The 20,968-nt window shown below is 39.1% G+C and overlaps 1 protein-coding gene across 2 annotated transcripts in view; it reads right to left on the bottom strand.

The window, feature by feature from the left end:
* ADAMTSL1 (ADAMTS like 1) overlaps positions 1-20,968 on the bottom strand; it is an 899,097-nt gene that overhangs the window by 638,698 nt on the left and 239,431 nt on the right. For both annotated transcript variants that reach the window (XM_013063102.2, XM_004765700.3), the window contains exon 2: positions 5,450-5,569. In XM_013063102.2, the coding sequence (XP_012918556.1) occupies positions 5,450-5,569 (120 nt within the window). The remainder of the gene's footprint in view (positions 1-5,449; positions 5,570-20,968) is intronic.

The following is a 20,968-nucleotide window of genomic DNA, read 5'->3' as shown; positions in this document are numbered from 1 at the left end:
AATTTGTAGAAACTCCCTACAGAAAGGTGCCTGATCCCTATTTGGTCTTCTCCAAGCTTCCTTCACAGAAGTGTAGAAATGATGTAGACTACTTGTTTAGAATACCAAATAATCAGAAAATGTGAAGTTATATAAAATATTCATATGCTGAAGTTACAGTATTTTTTTTCAATAGTTCATGACCAATAGAGTCAGAATGCATTAGCTAAGTCTTGCAAACGCAGGCAAATAAAATATTTAAAACCCTCACAGGGTGACATATTATATATACTTTGTAGGGTGTTCTGAATTTTTTCTCAGTGATATCATATTATATAACTTGAAGTGGCAAATGTACTAGAAACCAAATCTAGTCTTTCTGTCTCAGTATATCTTCCCATGGGATAGCCAATTCAAGTTACACCCATAAGGATGTCACAAAAATCACAGACTGAATGGGAATGCACTTCCACTTTTAAAACACCTGTCTCCTTCAATATCACTGCGCATTTCTTCTCTGCATAAAATCAGTTAAGAAAAAAATGCACTAGTCGCTAATCAATAAGGCTTTATGAAGCTGTGTCCCACTTTTGAGTGTTGTGTGTTTGCAATGAAAAGTTAATACCTGCTTCACAGTCTTAGGAAAAGTCCAGAGGGTATGGAATCAGGGCAGATGGGAAGATGCTGCTGAGAGATCAACAAATTTTTAAATTTGTTTTAAAAACATTTAATTGCTCACATTCAGTAACTTAAATTGTAACTTAATTGACACAGGGCTACTTCCTTGTGTTTATGTACACTAAATGCTCAAAAAATAGTAGCCGACTTAGAAGTACAATTAAGCAATGAAGTTATTATCTTCAGATGTTAGCAGTTAAATTCCACTGTTTCCTCTCCCTTGGCAGGTTGGGGAGGAGGTTGGTGAACACCTTGAGAACATATGGGAATGGTTATATTACGTTTTATGTAAGTGTTTATGTGTTGGTTGAACTCATTTTTCAGTTCATAGAAATAATACTTGTCCCCACCAGTTCCCCCATCTCAACTGAGGAAGAAAAAACTAATTTACTTCAAAGCAGAACCATTTTTAATCAATTGGATTTTTTATTTCAGTCGAGCTTCAGAGAATTACTGACTTGACCTTAAAAACAAACTCCCTTTTCACACATGATTATGAAAAAATAGGCCTTTCTGAGGGTCCCTCTCCTGAAAGCTCACCTCTATTTTCCCAGTTATTCAAGGAACACTCTACCCTCGACTGAAATAACTTATGATTTATTTTATAATAAAGTATTATTAAATATGAAATTGCTTAAATGACTTTCATTTTGTACAAAGGTACAAGAGTGGCTTAAAAAAACTGCTTTGTGAACCACAAGTCCGCAGGCAAGTGAGGTTTGCATTAAACTACCTACTCAAGGAAATCTCATTCTGTAGTGAATTTCATGTTAATTATCATCTTAATTTTGTATCTAGCTGACAACCAAAGCCAACAGGGGCTGTTTCTCAACTATTCCAATATTGAATAATGGCCTTTGACAAACATCCTATTTTTGCAAACAATGCAAATCACATACATACAGTTTCAGACAAGGATTAGAAGTTTCTAGATTCTAGACAAACAGCTCCCTTACTCTGCCTTTCGAAGTATGGACAATGGAATTAGCCGCTGGAGAGAGAGTTTCTAGTAGGAAACTAGAAAGTTTTCCTAATGCAATGTAGAAGACAATTTGTGCCACAAGGTCTTGGTTGAGGAAGTGTCACTTTAAGGTCAAAATGACCAAAATAAGGTTTTATTTTATTTTTATTTTTTTTTAAAGATTTTATTTATTTATTTGACAGATAGAGATCACAAGTAGGCTGAGAGGTAGGCAGAGAGAGAGAGGAGGAAGCAGGCTCCCTGCTGAGCAGACAGCCCGATGTGGGGCTCGATCCCAGGACCTTGGGATCATGACCGGAGCCGAAGGCAGAGGCTTTAACCCACTGAGCCACCCCGGTGCCCCCAAAATAAGGTTTTAGGTAAAAGAATTTTCCACAAGTCTGTTAAGTCAGGCTGTTCTGGTTTTCAAATTTTTTTTGAAAGAATAAAAGAAAGAGCATGAGAGAAGAAAAATTAAAGACTTAAAATGAGGATAGCAATAATTTTACCCAACAGTGTGACAAGGTGTTTCTTACACTTAATGCCACTTCTGCCCAAAATGTTATACATACTGGGATAAATTTGTTACTTCCACAACTATAAATTTTCAATCCCCTGCTTTCATATTCTTTATTATAAACATATACTGGCTTGAAAGAACATCATGGAAGACAATCCCAAATGTTCTTTCAACCCTTCATTAAAAACTGAAGTCATTCATGCAATTAACAAAAATACTTTGCATTTAGAAAGATTTTCACATTTTTTTTTAAGATTTATTATTTATTTGAGAGCAAGAGGGAGAGAGCAGGGGGAGGGGACAGACAAGCAGGTTCCGTTTTGAGCAGAGCCTGATGCAGGGCTCAATGCCAGACCCTGAGACCATGACCTGAGCCAAAATCATGAGTTGGACGATTAACTAAGCCATCCAGGAGCCCCAGATTTTCACATATATAAGGCCCTTCTTGTGCATATTTGCCTCAGCGTGGATCCCGCCTCAAGGAGTAGAGCTGCTAATCCAGTAGGAGGAGTGAATATGATTATCACTGGGCTACTAATGAAGACTTGCTTGTAGGCAGATAGAAATGGACAGATTATGCTCAACCACTGGGAAGTGGTTTTTGTGACCTATACCAGGAAGTTTTCTCACTGATGATTCTCCCATTCCGCTTCAGAGCCTCCTCACAATGTAGCAGAGATTCATACATCTGGGCCACAAAAGGAGTTTCCGGGTTCTGGCTAATGCTACAAGTAACAATTCATGTTTGAACTCTTCCCCTTAGACAAACATAGCAAGTGGTGATTCATCTTTTAATGTCTCTTCAGAAAAATAAAGTCATACTTTATTTTTTATTTTAAGATTTTTAATTTATTTATTTGACAGACAGAGATCACAAGCAGGCAGAGAGGCAAGCGGGGGTGGGGGGAAGCAGGCTCCCTGCTGAGCAGAGAGCCTGATGCAGGGCTCTATCCCAGGACCCTTGGATCATGACCTGAGCCAAAGGCAGAGGTTTAACCCACTGAGCCATCCAGGCACCCCTAAACTCATATTTTAAAAGATTTATATCCTAGGGGACAAAAGAAGTCCTCAAATAGACATAACTTCCAAAGAAATTGACAGAATTTCACAAATTTATTAGGATACTGGATTAGCTTCTGGTATTCAGGAAGCTTTGATCTTTTCTCTTCCTTCCCATTTTCTTGTACAACCCCACTTCTATTTATGCTGGTAGGTAATTCCTCTTTCAGCTTAAATGCTTCCACCCTCTCCACTCTTACAATGTCAGTGGGTTTGAGAAAACTCTGGGGCATCAACAGTTTTTATTACAATGCAAATCCAGGTAATAGTATGTAACAAAACATTGGCAACACCCCTTAATGCTTGCCAAGTGACAAAAATTGTATTCCGTGGCACCACTATCACAGTTCCATTATGTTCATAATTAGTTAATATTATTCAATTTCCTTTATGGTGTAAATTATGTAATAATTAGACTTGCTTCTGAGGTTTGTCCATGGTATCCACAGAGCAATACTTACTTGATCTTTTCATAGACCCAGTCCAAAGTGAGCTAACATATTTCAGATTTGTTTAACATCAGTGGGACAAAATTTAAAGATAATTATGAGATAATGTTCTGAGAAAGAGGTAATAAAACTTAGGTGGGAACGTGTGTGTACCATAGCAGATCACACAAAAAAAGCCTTAAGCAAACAAGAAAAGTTTAAAAGGTCAGCTCTGCATTTTCTGAGTTTAGTGAGAAATATATATGAACTTTATGAAAATTAATTACAGTACTCTTGGGAATCTTTACCACTCTTCCTGCCCATGCTGGGGCACAAGCTTTGAGAAGAATGTGAACGTCTGTCATAGAGAAGATGGAAATGACAGAAACAGTAAGCGGTGGCCGCAAGTGGCCACCAAGAAAACGGATTTATTCAGTAAATAGAAGGGAAGTTTATGAGATAAATGTGCCCAAAACGCCCTCTTAAGAGAGGCTATAGCAGGCGGGATAGAGGAGGTAGAAAGAAAGCCACTTGTGTGTTTGCTTTGGACATGTTCTTTCTTCCTTCTTTCATTCATTCATTCTTTCTTTCTTTCTTTTTTCCTTTAATTATCTTTTTATTTATTTTTTTCATTTATTTATTTTCATCATAACAGTATCATTATTTTTTTCACCACACCCAGTGCTCCATGCAATGCGTGCCCTCTATAATACCCACCACCTGGTACTCCGCCCTCCCACCCCCCCACCCCCCGCCACTTCAAGTCCTCGAGACACCTAATAGTAAGAATGAAGAATTATAATTGTAGGCAGAACCTCCTGAAAGCAGCTAGGACAAAGAAGATCCTTACGTACAGAGGAAAGCCCATTCTTTCTTTCTTTTTTAAAAGAATTCTTTGTTTATTTATTTTTCAGGGAGACACAGAGAGAGCACAAACAGGGGGAGCAGCAGGCAGAGGGAGAAGCAGTCTCCCAGCAAGCAAGGAGCCCAATGTGGGATTCGATCCCAGGACCCTGGGATCACGACCTGAGCCGAAGGCAGATGCTCAACCCACTGAGCCCCCCAGGCACCCGCCTAAGACATTATATTCTGACTGCAAAGGAAATCCACTGGGCTCCTCTAATTCCAGCCTGAGCACTTCTGAGCACAAGGTCACCACCCTGAAGAGCCACACTTAAAATTTTCAGCAGTTCTTTCCGATTCTCACAATAAAGCACAGATGACAAATTACAGCTCTATTTGCAAGTAGAGAAGATCCTCTCTTGACATCTCCAGTCAACTATGCTGCTTGTTTTAATTTCAGAGCTCATTATGAAGACTTCCAATTTTTTTTGTTTGTTTGTTTTTTGTTTTTTCAAAACTACCACCAGAGAAACAAACTTTCATAAAATAAATGTGACTAACACTTTGAAGTAAAAATAGCCACAAAGGAACCAGGATGGGAAGATGGTGGAATTTCCATTGACTCATCAAACAATTCATATATAAATCTCCTTTTTCCTTTTTCACTCATTTAAATTACTACCATTTCTTGTTCAGACTCACTAGCAAAACATCAGTGATTTTCATGTGAATCCTTTGCAGGCTGCCCCAGACAAACTTAAACGCTGGACTGAAAGGTTTGTAGCTAGCCAGACCCAGAAAGGGGTAGAAAGCTGCCCCCACAGTCTGTCCACTGAGCTCTCACTTTGCTTCTTTCTCCTCATGGATATGAGAAAATACCGTTCAAACCTCTTCACATTTGCTAAAACCAACCACCATTGCAAGTCAGAATCGCCAAATGAACTTCAGTGTTTCTAAGAAGAAATAAAAGAGATACTCTACCAGATCTTCAGTTTTGTGACTATTCAAGAGGTCAGACAGGAAATCTTCATGAAGGCTCTCTTGCCGAATTAGCGTAAATTCCCTCAGGAAAACAGCCCCTTGGCTTTGGTCTCCGCATACCTAGGGAGATAAGATAGCCAATTAAGCCTTCAGACAGAGCCTGGAGGGAGGGGACACTGAGGAAATAATGTCTCTGAGTTGAAGAAACTTCTTGGACGCATTTCAAGTCCGATTAGAGCAATCAAACACAACACATGCAAATACATATTAATGTGAGAACCACTAGAATGTTCTGGCATGCAGCTTCTTGGATGGATGCCAGGGAAGTCCGCTGCTAAGTTGGCACCTCTTTATTGACTGCCAAATTCAGAGATCATAAGTTATCTTTGAGGCCAGGTCAAGGGTATATTTAATCTATCGGGCTATCCTTATGTATACGCCACCCAGGTATCTTGTACCCACAGGGATCAATCCCTATTTCCACTGATAGGAGTATCTAGGTGAATTCTCACGTCCTGTTAACTATCTACCAGATAAGAAGAAGCTGGCCTGTGCCCACACATGACTTCCTGAGTTATTCAAGTACTTTAGAATCAGATGCACTTCAGCTACTCTGGAGGGAGGCACTGGAGAACTTTTATCTAGAGCTTATCACATACCAGGTTCTTTACTCGAGTTATCTTGCAGTAGCCCCAGGAGGTGTCTGTTATTAGCCACACTTTACAAATTAGGAACTGGAGGCAAAGCGGTTTCAGGAATTTGGCAAGTCAGTAAGTGTTGAAATGGGGACTCAAATATGGGTCTGACTCTAAAACTCCCTTCTTTTCATTATCACATTGCGCTACTGAGGGCCTCAAACCTCTGGCAGAGGACACATTGTTGAGTACAACTCCCATAAATTCAAGGGGCTGTGGATTCACCCAGGCTTCCCACTACTCCTCCAAACATGTTTACCTACACATTACAAGACAGGACTTATATCAGCATGACTGGGTTGCTGAAAAGACAGGAGATACACGGAAACACACTTATTATATTAAATACATTTAATACATGGAAAGCATTTAGTACAGTGACTGACCTAGAGGAAGTAATCAACAGATGAGAGCCATAGTTACTATCAAAAGCACATTCTCCTCAAGGAACAATTAAAAATTTCAGCTTTTAACATACATGAAATTCTTTGACCATTTTTATAATGTCCTTAATAGATATTGTCAATCGGTATTGCATTATCTTCATGTTAGTATAAATTTAATTTTTATACATTTTAAATTGCACACCTTTTTATGGTATCGGTAATATCATTTGAGGAATATGTGGCTGTTCATATTATTAATTTATGCCTTCTTCAATGTCTGTAATAATTCATAATAAATTCAAATAATTTTAATCCTTAAACTTGTAGGAAAGGAATAGAATTTTCTGTAATTTATATGTAAATGGATTCTGTTATATAGCATAGTCAGTATCACTGGGGTAGACAGAGTCTTGGGCCCCCCAACTCCCTAGTATCCTATCTGTGAATATATTGCTTAACATGGCAAAGGGACTTGGCAGATGTAATAAAGTTTACTTATTAGCTGACTTCAAAATAGGGTTAGTATCCTGGATTATCAAAGTGGGCCCAGTGTAATCATAGAAGGCCTTAAAAACAACGTTCTCTGAGCTGAGGGCAGGAGAGAAAGTCAAAAAGATTCAAAGTATGACAAGGACTTGACCTGCCATTTTTGATTTGAAGATCAAGGCAGGAGGCACATGGGAAGCGTGAGAGGAAAATGTGTTCTACCAACAATGGAGAGCTTGGAAGAGGACCTTTGTCCTAGAGGAAAACTACATCTTTGCCAATACTTTGATTTTAGCCCAGTGAGACTCTCACTGGAGAATCTAGCCATGGCTGCCAGACTTCTGACGTACAGAAACTGTGAGATAACACTTGTGTCTTGTTTTCAGCCATTAAATCTGTGGTAATTTGTTATACAGCAATCGAAAATTGGTATAATCATCAAGAGGCAGGGTTGATGAGAGGTTATCTTGTTTCTTTGCCTACACTGTTTCTTAAGAATTAGCCAGTACTAAATAAGCAGAGGTAGAATTGCAAGTAATTCTTGGAAATGGATCCTTCTGGGTAACCTAACTTATTCCTGTTACACTTAAAATTGAATTTCTCATTTCTTTTCTTATCAGGGTCAATCATTCCTGGAGTCTGTAGTTACATACACTTCAAAACCTGTCTTGACCCTGTAACGTCCCCGATCAGAAGCTCAGGGATTCTCCACTTCCGGTTGGGCGCATTCCAAATTCACCTCCCTGTGCTCAAGGACTCCTCACAGCCATTCAAGCTCCAGATAAAGAGTAGCCACACTTGTGCAGCTTTTTCTCAAAAAGATCACAACCTGAGTTTAAAGTGACCTAGAATTCATGTGTTTTCGTGTCACTCTTTGCAAAAGGACTAATGTATGCTGATCACTACTGAAGTTTCATCAATGATTTCTCCAGCAATCTTAGGCTCTTTCTAATTCTAACTCCATTATTCAAAATGGTGGCCACCTTGTCAGGCAATGTCATAGTCTTTAAAAGCTAAAAATCTGAAGAGACTAATCAACTTCTGTGTATTTTCCTCGGGAGAAATTTATGCCTATGAAAAACAGGTTTCTTTTGTTAAACTGATAAAAGAAAGAGACAAATGACTCAAATATGCTCCAAAAGAGAAAGTGAGATGTCAAACACAAAGACTGAAGATGCAATGCTACAAAAAGGAAGAATTATCAGCAAACACTTAGTTTATTTGGTTTAGGTTTTAATTCTCAATCATAGCTGTGTATTTGATTTAGAAAGCATTTCTGCCTGTTTATATTTCCCAAGAATGTTGACATTTATAAATCACAACTCTTACCAAGATGCTCAACTTCCCCAATACTTTGATGTGATACTAAGGCAGAAGGTCTTAATTAAACTAAAATTCAATTTAATATTGAGAATAGATAAGAACATACAAGTTAGAGGAATGTAATTATAACCACTTTCTCCCTATAGATATCCTGTGCTTATCTGTTTCTAATTTAATTTCTATTCATGAACAATTATTACTAATTAGGCAATTTAGAGTACCCAAATTAATTTGATCATTATTAAGTTAGTTTTGAATATCTGTATCTATCAAATTATGGATAATAATTTTTACTGTCTGTGTGTTTTAGAAATACTGTTACAATGAAGGAGATATATATATAGAGAGATAGATAGATAAATATGTAAATCTTAGACTTCTATTTCAAACTGATTTTCAAAATGATTACTTAAATCCAAAGTAGTGGGGCACCTGGGTGGTTCAGTCATTAAGTGTCTGCTTTCGGCTCAGGTCATGATCCCAGGTTCCTGTGATTGAGCCCCGCATCAGGCTCCCTGCACAGCAGGAAGCCTGCTTCTCTCTCTCCAACTACTCCTGCTTGTGTTTCCCCCTCACTTTGTCTCTCTCTGTCAAATAAAAAAATAAAATCTTTAAATTGACCAATCAATCAGTCAATCCATGCAAAGTAGTATCTTTTATTCATTTGGGTTTTTTTTTTCAGTTATTCATATGTACACACATTTACTCAAGTACTACCAAGTACCAGGACCTGTATTATTGGATAGAGTTCTTCCTTTCAGGGTACTGTCTCATGCGTACATGGATGTAACAGAGTCTACTAGATGCTCACCAAAAGCTGTCATCTTTTCATCATCACTGGTATACCTAAAGCCCATTTTCTAGCCTCCTCTGTAGCGAAGGTGGCCAAGGCTGAGTTTTAGCTTGTCGAAGTGACTGGTGATACACTAGGACTACTCATAAAAGTCTCCCACATTCCTTCTGTGCTCTGTTGCCCTCAGGTCCGTCTGGAATGGTAACAGCCTCAGGGAAATCCTGACGTCAATTGTTAAAGGTGTCAGAGGTTCCATTAGCCTGGCTCCCTGAATGACTGTATGCAGGAAGGCCGTCCCATGACCTGTTCCCTTACCTCATATTGTAACATGATCAAGAAGTAACAGTTACTGTGTTGGAAGGTGCACATGTAAGACACTATTTGTTACTATGGCTAACCTGCTCTAATTAGTAAAATGAAAAAATTATTTTTTTTAAGATTTTATTTATTTATTTGACAGACAGAGATCACAAGTAGGCAGAGAGGCAGGCAGAGAGGGAGAAGGGAAGCAGACTCCCCGCCTAGCAGAGAGCCCAATGCGGGGCTCGATCCCAGGAAAGTGGGATCATGACCCAAGCTGAAGGCAGAGGCTTAACCCACTGAGACACCCAGGTGCCCCAACAATGAAAAAATTCTAAGTAAACACGGGATGCCATGAGAATACAGAGCAAGGTTGATTATGAAAGACTTTAAAGTGAGGTTAAAGGAAGGGTCAGGATTTACTAGCCCGACAAGGGGAAGGGGAGGGGGATTGAGGAAAGGCAGTAAGGCATGAGATACCATATTTGTGTTTTATGAAATCAAGCATGGGCAAGAGTCTGGAGGTACACGAGAGCATGGGATAGCAACAGATTATGAATTACACTCACTGAAAGACCAAAGCAGCCAGTCTTGCTTGGTCTTATGAGTTTGGAAGTGCATTCTGGTAGCCTTGAGGAGGTAAGACTGGAGATGAGGGGGCCAGTTTCAGATCATGAGAACTCAAGAAGACCTGAGGGGCTAGGAGAAAAGGAAAGGACCAGAAAATCTGGTGGCCAGCTAAATGCAAGTGATAAGTCTCAGGTTATGTCTATATTTTCTGTCTGGATTTGACCAGAAGAGAAAAGTGGATAGGAGCCCTTACAACAAATAGGAAATACTTCAGGAAGAGCAATTGTGTGAGTTAGATGGGAAGTCTGGTTCCAGAGAAGTGGAGCTTTAGTGGAGCGTTAGGCAAAGGAAGCTGAGTTTTGTGTACTACAAGGAGACCGGTCCAGAGATGATATGTAAGTGTTGGCATCATATGGGGGGTAGATAATAAGTTGGGGTGAATGAGGTTGTGGAGAGAAAGTATGGCAAATGTGAGGATACGAGAGTTGAGATAAGAACCATCCGGGAAGAACAGATACGTAACATGCAACTGGGTCTAATGGTCTAGTTATACCAACAGAAATTATTAACAAGGACAATCCAAACATACTACATTTCATCATTTTTAGGCATTCTTCTATTGGTTTTCCATGAAAATACATTCAGGACATTACATTCAACTTGTTACAATTAGTTACTTGAGAGCCACCTATGGTTCTTTGCGCTATCATTCCCCAGGCCCTGGATTCAACTAAATGTTGACTGAAACATGAAAATTTCCAGATAACTCACAGTTTAAAAATTCTTTTTCCCATGGTTAGACCAAGTTTCCTGATTCTCGGTTTGGGAAATACAGTTACTTTACACCTGATATGGCAAAACTCCCCTTGCAGTTATAAGGTAGTTAGCATATTATAAAAGATGCAGCAAAACTGGCACCCCATTATGTTTTAGATGCAATGGTGTTAGTTTTTCAGTCAGAAAACAGAAATGTGAGAAGGGGAGGAATTTTACACATAGCCAGTGCCGATGTTAGGATTAGGAATCAGAGACAGTGTCTCCAAAAAACTCAAGTCTCAGGGGCCTGGGTGGCTCAGTCATTAAGCATCTGTCTTTCGCTCAAGTCATGATCCCAGGGTTCTGGGATCAAGCCCCGTGATGGGCTCCCTGCTCAGAGGGAAGCCTGCTTCTCCTTCTCCACTGCCCCGTTTGTGTTCCCTCTCTCACTATCTCTCTCTCTGTCACTATTTACTTATGAATAAATTTAAAAATTAGTATATTTAATTTATTAATGTTATTAATTTTATTAATAAATTAAAAATAAAAATTATTTTATTTTTTAAGAAATCAAATGTTAAAAAAAATATTCAAGTCTCTACGGGATTCAAACTGGGCTATTCACCTGTAGGAACAGGGCAAGAAAAAATTAATCATGACTGAGTCACCTGTTTCTCCAGGATTTCTAGACTCCTGAGGACTGCTCCTCAGGAATCACAAAGACTGTCATGTGCTGGAATTTGTTCCCTATGGGGACGATTGCTTTTCCAATTATAATCTCATTTCCTGCTTCAAACATTGACTCCTCTTTCTGGTCCTTGGCACATGGGGGTACTCCTTAGAGAACCCAGGAATGTAGAAATACCAGCTCCCAGAAGAGTCTCATTAGATCCAGGAAGGCATGGAAGCAATTTATTGTTGTGGTTTATGTGTTCTCGAGTGGAGCTGAGCGATCAAACATAAAGAGATTTTAGGGAGGGACATAGGTAAATACAGGAAACAAGGAAGTCTTTCAAGTAGCTCTCTATTCTTCATCTCCTGAGAGGGGAAAAGGAGGTAAAGGTAGCTTAACTGAAAAACCAAAGTCACTGAATAATAACTAAAGGTTTTATATTTGGCTTTAGGATATAGTCAGAAACTCAAACTATGTCAACTTTTGTCTCCGGCTTCACACTCACTCCCATCATAACCTGGCACCAAGCATTCCCCTGCTTGACCTGACACTTGGTGGCTCCAGAGAATACTGGTTAGTATTCTGACCCACAGTTGTCGGCTCACAATGAACACGATTGGTGGAAGAAAAGCTAGGAATCCCCACCCACCCCCCGGCTGCCCCACCAAATATCCTACTTTGTACAAGTTTGCTCTATGGGTTGTGACTAGAATTTGGAATATGAAAGCACAGAGCAACTGGTTCAAATTTTGGAATCTCCGCCATCATTAAGGAAGAGCTGAAATTTCTATAGCAATTGCAATGTTGATGATAGGAATGGATTATGGCCAGAGCTTTGAAGCAGCTATCATGTTCTTACGACTCCAGGAGAAGCAACCATTGGCTTCCAGGCTTGGAGAAAGGGATGTGGAAATAATAGAAGTTTAAACATATAAAGACGCCCTCAAATTATCAGTTTATTGTTGTTCTTTCTTCGTTTAGTTTTTCTGTGAAAACTGAAAGGTAGCCAAGTTCATGTCCCATGGGTCAGATTTAGGTTTCAATATGACTTACAAAGTGTAGCACTGAAAACCACACCGTTTTTTCCGACCAAAAGGATTTTGTAACATCTGTTTATGTCTGCATTTTGGTTCTTCGTTTACTAAGAATTAAGGTAGTGAAGCTGTAAATTCTCATTAGATTAAAATAATCATCAAAACAACTTAGGTACCTGGTTCCTGTGTTTTCTGAATAAATACCTATGTTTAGATGCCAATGGACACTGAAATGATTGGTGTCAGGGTCATGAGCACAAGTGACGTTTAAATGCTTACTGAATAAATAGCTGAATAGGAAGTTTCCTTGGACGCTCAAAAACATCTAGCTCCATTTCTGAGAAACCCTACCAAATAATAGGAGGAAGTAAGAATTTATATGGACTCCAAGAGCCCAAAGGTAGCTCTGCCCCCCAATATCAATACCATCTGATCCTCAAAATCTAAGTGACTCAGAGACCAGGGAAGGAAAAGAAAATCTGTTCCCAATCTAAAAGAATGAGTAACTTTTGGTTTGAAGGAAATCAAGCCAAAGGATGAATATCCTATCACTACCCCCTAAAATATTTATACACTAAGCTGCAAACAAGAATAGTCCTAAATGAAATCTGGGGACTAAATATACTGAGAAGTAGATTCTAAACAAAAAAAATATAGATATTTCTAACTTTACTAAAGAGCCTGACATTTGGTAACAAATTGAGTTTGCCTGACATTAGTAAATTCCATTTGGCAATAAACAAGGGTCCCTGATATGGAAAAGGAAATTAATAATTTAACAGTCTATTTATGTTAGGGCTATGCTAATGGACACAAATACAATGAAAAAACAAAACAAAACAATATCCAGCCTACTTTCAATGGCTCCCCTTCCATTAATCCCTATAATTTCATTCCTGGTAGGAATATTCAAATATAGTAAGATGGGAAAATGAATAAACAGTAATTTGATGTAAACAAAAAAATTATGGGCATATAATCTTACTAAAGAAATTTCCTTATTAAAATGCAGAAAAAGTATTTCAGACACTTATGAGACCATGTCCCAAAGTAATGGTATTTGTAAATATTTCCAAATTCACAGTCGCCTGTCCGAAGAGGCTCTATCAACTTATGCTGAGATCAACCACCGTGTGTGCCCATGTTCACAAATGTGTCTAGAGAGCAGGGAGACACCGTCACTGAATAAACTGCTTTCATGGTTGGAAGAGCCCACTTAGAAAATCATCTGCTTATCTCTGAAAGTACTGTTGGTTGTTTAAGGTGGGGGGTGGGGGGTGACTCAATCTCTTTAGATGGACACTTGGTGATTAAAACAAAGCTATCCGTCCCTACTACTGCCACAGCAGGCTTGTCTGTGAAAATGAAAAAGTTCTTGAAGTGGCTTCAGGTGTCCCCAGCTAATGGCTGCCAACTCTGTGAGCTGATTAGCACTGTTATACTCCCTCAAGGAAAGGCTAAATATGATCCCCAAGAAGACTGGTGCGGGGAGTGAATAAAAACTTTCTCATAACCATATTTAAGCCACTGACATTTATATACCTGGTGTTTGGAGCTTAAAGACATTTCAGTATTCTGTTTGTTCTTTTACCAACTTTAATTACTATTTCTAAGGATTGTAAAGATAATTGCTAAACAGTTAAAGCAGAAAGAAGTGAGATGGAACATACTGGTCCAAAGTGCTCAGCTGGGCCTCATAATTCCTGGTACAGATGTTCATGCTTAGTTCAGGTCTGATTTAGGGTAACAGCTATAATATGGTTTGAGGCAAGGTGACCAGATGTAGCGGAATTTAAAGATCTGTCCCAGAATGTCAATGAAAAGAAACTCCATTACCCTAGCAAAATAACCTTTATGCTGTGGGGTAGGGGGGAATGCTTAAAGAGATCTACTTTAACTTTAAGGTAAATAGATAGCGACCTTGACAAGGCAAGGAGTCATTAAAACAACAAGGGCGGCAAAATAAGAAATGAACAAACACATACAGAGAAATGTACCCTCACAGAACAATGTGTAAAAAAAAAAAAAAAAAAAAAAGTAGCAGCAAAAGGAATTCCATCAAAGGGTATGGAGGCACTGTGTATAATGTGGGCTCGATCTGCAGGTGAGCTATTGCATTTCCATAACTGATTGTAGGCACGAGTGTTGAAATCGAAGTGCTAGAAAGAACTTTGGAGACCCTCTTCACCAGCCTCTTATCTTTTCAGAGGAGGGGAAACATCCATTGCCTTCTTGAGCCATCAGGTAGAGAAAAGATGTGGGTTTTGAGACAAAGCCCATGACATACATGATGGCAAAGCAGCCAAATAACTCAAAGAAGGCAACAATTTCCCCAAGAAACATAGTAAATTCTCTTCTTCCTTACCTTCCTCAAACACGTTAAGACACATTATACCCCATTCCTACCAAGTGGGGAGCAGAGTACAATTTCCAAAGTTAGAATACTCAACCTGAGAAAGATGGTAACAGCTGTGACTCAGGTCTACACTTAGACAGCAAAAGAACACACAAAACAGAAAAGGCGGAATTCCCTGTGTTTTACTCTTAAGTAGAAGGGCACATTATTGTCACATCTTCTAAAGACAAAGAGAGACAGATATGGTCTTAAAATTGCTCCTTTGTGCTTAGGTTTATGCTTTAAATCTTACATGCAAAAGTAAACACTCATTAATGCAAGAATTAAGAGAGTTGAGCAGTTAGAGGAAAATTGTAAGATGAAAAAAAGGAAGAACATAAAGGCTTCTACTTACACACTGTGGTGGTAGGAATCAATCTTCTTTAGCTGTATACTTGGCAATGTTTATTTAGATCAACATTATTACTCAGGGTTTTCTAAAGTTGCTTAGCTGAAAGGAGTTGAAGATTGATATTTCTCCTGGTATCTCTCATATTGTGAATCAAAATGAAGATTAATTAGGGCAGAAATTCTGTCTTTGCCCTTGCTTAATTTATATTAACTCCTTTGGAGGCCATAAAGATGTGCCAGTCATATCTCCTGCTGCAGAAAGCTTCATTGTAAGATGGGCCAGATGTGCACTGAATCCACTTCCTTCTTGCCCAGAGACTGCTTCCAGCCCTACGCTACACATAGCAGTTACCAAAGCAGCTCTATGCCTGAGAGATGGGGAGATCCTCAACCTCACCTATGATGCGTGACTTCTCTGTAGAACTTCTTACTGGCTGGCCAAACCCTTCTCAACACCTCACTGTGGTCTGAGACTCTTCTTACCCAACCTTTCTGTTTTCTTTCTTCCCTCCACTGGGGATAGCTGAAATGTAGTCATCCATTGGCTCTTTGGCCTCCTCTGCCTCCCTCCTCTTTTCCCCCATTAATCCTTTTGCATTCTTAATCTTGTCTTGACATCTGTTTCTGGATTCCAGCTAACACAACTTCTCTTCTTCCCAAGCGCTATGGGACTAGAACTCGTGTTTCCAATTCACCATCCCTATCTATAGCAAAAAGGCCATCCAGTCCCCACGATGCTAAATAAATGGTGAGAACACCTGGGTTTCTTTTCACTCTCTCTGCCACTGAAGTCTCAGTTAGTTCTCTACAGTATTGGGAAACAATGATCAAAATTGGTGGATAAGAGATAGCTCTGATTCTGTCTCCTGGTTCCTCACCCAGACACCTATACCCAGCTCCAAATTCACCCCTACTCTAGCAAGTTTCTTTGTCCTACTACTGAAATGTAGGATAGTACATCCAATACTGTATTCAGTTGTCCCAATGGCTTTAATTGCACACAGAAGTATCAAGGTGATAAGTTAAAGCATTTTCTAGACAAATCAACTTTTACTGTTTCATGAACTCTAGAAGCTTCTCTGTCACTGGCTAGAAGTCTTATCAACATGTACCAAGAAGAAAAAAAAGGATAGTATGGTCCTGTGTAGATTTACTTCCCCTTTAAGGAAGTATTCAAGGCACAGTTCTATGGGTACTGCCTTAATAGTAATAGTGTAACTGAGATCATGTGAGTTCACCACACCCTCCCCAACCAGCACACACATACCGCATGGCCCGGTCTCTAAGAAATGTAAACACAAAGAATTGGGAGAAATGTCTATCAGTATTTAAATTGTATACATATCTTAAAGAATTTCAAATATTTACTCAGTATCTCAAGAAAATGACCAAGAAATGGGAAGGTTTACACTTAACACATAGCAAGCGTTCTTTCAATGTCCACTCTTCCCTCCTCACCCTTATCTGTCATTCTCAGTGTACTTCACAGAGATGGCAGCTGGTTCTCCAAAACTCTTGTCTCTCAACTTCCAAGTTATTTCTGAAATTCAGCCCATGTATTTCTTGGGGAAAGAGATGTGGAACAGTGAATATATTTGTCATATTAATGTATTATTACTTTATTATATATTAGTAATAATTTGTTCCTATTAAAGAAGCATAATCTTTGTAAGGAAATGAAAGCATCTGAAAGGTATATATGCATGTGATATTTATGTATGAATGTGTATATGTGCATGTGTGTTGCAAAAATCTCAATGTGACCCAAAAATGGGAAACCCAGGCACCTGATAGGTCATTTCAGATTGGTCTGGACTTGGATATTAAAGAAAAAAAAAGAACAACTCTACACTCAACATAGTGATTATTATTACTCAGATTTCTTCGGGGCAGTGAGACTTTAAGGAAAAAACAAAAAGGGGTGGCACTAAAAACCAAGCATGATAGCTAACAAAGCATGGAAGCCTGCTTTCTCATTTGACCTGTGGGAGATCTGGCCCCTATAGACTTAGAGCGTCAGTGGCATGGACCAGCAAGAGTGCCTAACAAGGACAGGGCCTATACCAAGGAAGACAACAGCACCTACAGAAAGGATAGGGATACCCAGGTAAAAGGCGGGTGGGCATTGTGGCAGGAAGTGGTTCACCTGTGACCACTGCCAACAGTTACGTGGTATTTCCATTCAACTTCTCAGGTACAGAAGTCTTGACAGTAGAAAACGCCATAAAGGCTGGAACAGGGAAGGAAAGAAAATGGTGGTCTTTCCATGGTAGTGAACAGTGCTTATTTGTAGGTACCACTCATGGAAGCAGCCCAAAAGGACAAGAGCTTGAAAAGATATCAAAGGTTTACAGTATAAGGTAGAGCAAAATTAAGTCATATTCATCATTTAAGCTAATGATAATGTGACTCTTGTATAAATTGTTCACTGAAATAGCCTGGGGATCACCAATTATATGCCCCCCATACATACACACTACCTTTCTTCTTGACCATGAGGTTATTATTATATGTGTTGCCAAAGCAAACACTTGACCACGGATTTATTAAAAATAATTTTTATTGCCAATTTTCACAATCCATATTTGGGTTTATACTAAAAGAAAAATCAATAGAAAGCCAGCAATCAAATACTTTTTCTTATTTTCTATTCTATGAAAAATGAGCTCAGTGGAGCCAGGTCATATTTAGTTGGGTCTAGTTCTTGATTTTTGGTGTCCATTTTCAATACTTTTCAAGGGGTAACTGTTTGCTAAAATGGTCTCAACTGAACCATGTGCCCTGGTTGTACTATTTTCCAATATGGTCCCAACTGAACCATGTCTTCTAGAATGAATGAATGAACACCCCCCTCCACTGTCCCCTACATACACACTAAATCTGGGTTGGCTCTGTGACCTGCTTTAACCAATAGAATAAGGTAGAAGTGGCATCATGAGAGTTTAGGGCCAAAGAGTGTTGAGGCCTAACAGCTTTCACTTTTGTATTTTGCGGAATTCCGGTCACCAAATATGAAGTCCAAGCACCCAGCTAAGGAGGCTATGTAAAGGTACCAAATGGAGAGGGCTGCATGAAATAGAAAAAACCTTAAGACTATGTGGAGAGACACAGATATTTCAATGCCCTAGTTGAGTCCAGTTTTCTACCTGTCCATACTAAGGTATAAGATACATGACTAAACCATCCTGGACATTCTAGTCTAATTAAGCTTCAAGATGAGTATAGTCCCAGCTGATATCACATGGAGTAGAAAAAACATCCAGCTGAGCCACGAAATTTTTAACCCATGAAATTATGGGAGGTAATAATGACATAGTTATTGATTTAAACCACTAAGTTTGGGGTTAATTTAGTGCATAGCAATAGGTAACGAAACACCATAGTAGCATACACTGAAGAGGGAAAGGAGAAATTTATCTTCATAGTCTATGTTTGCTTTCGGAACACACAAGGGAGGGGGGCAGTTTTCCTCCTAGATTATCTATAACTGTTGAAAACTGGAATCTTAAAACTGTCAAAGAAACTGACCTACAGTTGATATTCTGGGAAAAAAATAATAATCTTTCGGTAGGCCCCTCTGATTTTGTGACACATCCTACAAATTTCAAGATTGGCTGCTGCTAGAAATTTCTTGTACGCTTCACTAATTTTATGTTTTGGGTAGATAACGTCAAAGCCAGCCAATGATACTGCCCTATCATGGATGGTGTTGTTATTAACATCATCTTCTTCAATATAAGTGGCTGTAGTTCCTGTAAATACTAAGCCCTTGGAAAAAGTTTCACTGTAATACACTTCTAGTCTTTTGTTCACTGTGTTATGCCACAGATAAATTTGGTAACTGTGAAATGGCATAAAATGATTACTTCTTGGTATAATGCCAGATGTAGGAACTCTATCCTTCATATTTTAAGGATTTCATTTATTCGAGAGAGAGTGAGCAAGGGGAGAGGAAGAGGGAGAAAGACAAGCAGACCCCCCTGCTGAGCTGGGGGTGCTCTCTATTGGAGGACACTGAGATCATGACTTGAGCCGAAGTCAGATGCTTAACTGACTGAGCTACTCAGATGCCCCTCTATTCTTCATTTTGTATTTTGAAAGGCCCTAGGCCACTGTCCTTCCAGACACCTTTTGGTAGGTAATAATTTGAAAGAATTATCTGGGTCTTTGCTCTTTATCCATTCTTCCCTGCATTTTACCAAGTACTTTTCTGCTTCATAATGTCACCAGGAGTCTATAAGCCCCAGGGCTCAGAACCACTCTCTCTATACATGTTGAGCTCTATAAATATCTGAGTAGTAAATCAATGAAGGTGTTTTGTTTGCCAATTGTTAATATTAGACTTTCTAGAGCTAGAAAGAGGCTTAAAAATCATCTAATATAACTCTCTCTGGAGCCCAGAGAAAAGACAATTGACTTTCCCAAGAGCATATATTTGATGTGTGAAAGTCCAGGCTACCATGTATATTTCTGGATGTCAGTCCCATGCTCTGCCACTCCAGAGCTCCAGTGTCCATCTCCCATGTCTGGGTTGTCTCTCCAAATAGTTGGCAAGTAAAGGATGTGGATGACATGGAATCAATGGACTACAAGATCAATAAATCAAAAGTGAAATGTGGCTAATTGAAATGTGGGCTGCTGTTAAAAACAGAGTATAAGAAACAAACATATAATAGCTTTCTTCTACTCTATGCTCAACTGACCATGAACATGGGATACAGAGTGAATTTCTAGATGCCAAACTTTAAGGACAACTGACAAACCAACAATTTCTAAAGAAGAAAATACAATGGTACCTATTTGGAAAGCATATGATAATCAGTGGTATTAGTTAATGGCATTTTGCCTGATAAAGGGAAGAAGATTTGAGAGCTATCTTCAAATACTTGAAGGATTCACTTCTTAGAGGGAGGAAACTTTCTTGCCTCAGTCCTCCACGCCCCGTTCCTGATCTTCATTCCCCTTCCCATCTACTTGGTTCTTACATTAGGACTTTTGTTGTCACTCCTCTGCCCTCTCCAAGCTCTCCAAGGCCGGTCTTTTATCCACTTGTCCTCCGTCATCATCCTTAATGATCATATGCTCTTTCTTGAAAGCCTCTCCCCCATGGTTTATATAGCAACTGGGAATGATAGTAATTCTTTGACCATTTCTTTGATTTCTCATTTGGTAGTTCCTCCTGTGCTTCCCACCCACTAACCATAGGTGATGTTGGGGCTCCATTCATGAGCTTCTTTTCTCCCTCTTTTCTTGCCCTAAAATTTTTATTAGCTCTCGGAGAGTCAGCCATCTCTTCTAAACAGATGATTCTCAAACACCTATATGGAAACTTGGCTTTTACATGATCATGTCCTACACTTCCTGTATCCACAATTTGAATTTTGCCATGCCCTCCACCTAGAAAGGCTTCCTTCTATTTCCTCCTGAAATTACATGACTCTTTAAAGCCTTCTTTCTCTAAATGCCCTCCCCAGACCCTCTAAGTATCCATAATTACCCCTTCACTGAATCCAGAGGCCTTGATCTTCTAGTTGAGATCTGGAGTCATGAAACCTGAATAGCATAACTCACCTCTTCCCTGTTGGGTAATATGGGTAAATTACTTAAACTGAGTCTTGGGTCCTTCAGGTGTAAATGGGGGAGAATATTACTATGTGCCTTACAGAATTGTTGTGATGATTACATAGGTTAATATATGAAAAGTGATTTGTAAACTATCAAGTGATATATAAACAGAATTTGGTAGTAACATTATTA

Source organism: Mustela putorius, unplaced genomic scaffold, assembly GCF_011764305.1.
Source record: "Mustela putorius furo isolate JIRA1106 unplaced genomic scaffold, ASM1176430v1.1 tig00000421_pilon_pilon_pilon, whole genome shotgun sequence".
Classification (NCBI taxonomy): Eukaryota; Metazoa; Chordata; class Mammalia; order Carnivora; family Mustelidae; genus Mustela; species Mustela putorius.
This window is presented reverse-complemented; position numbering and strand designations above follow the sequence as displayed.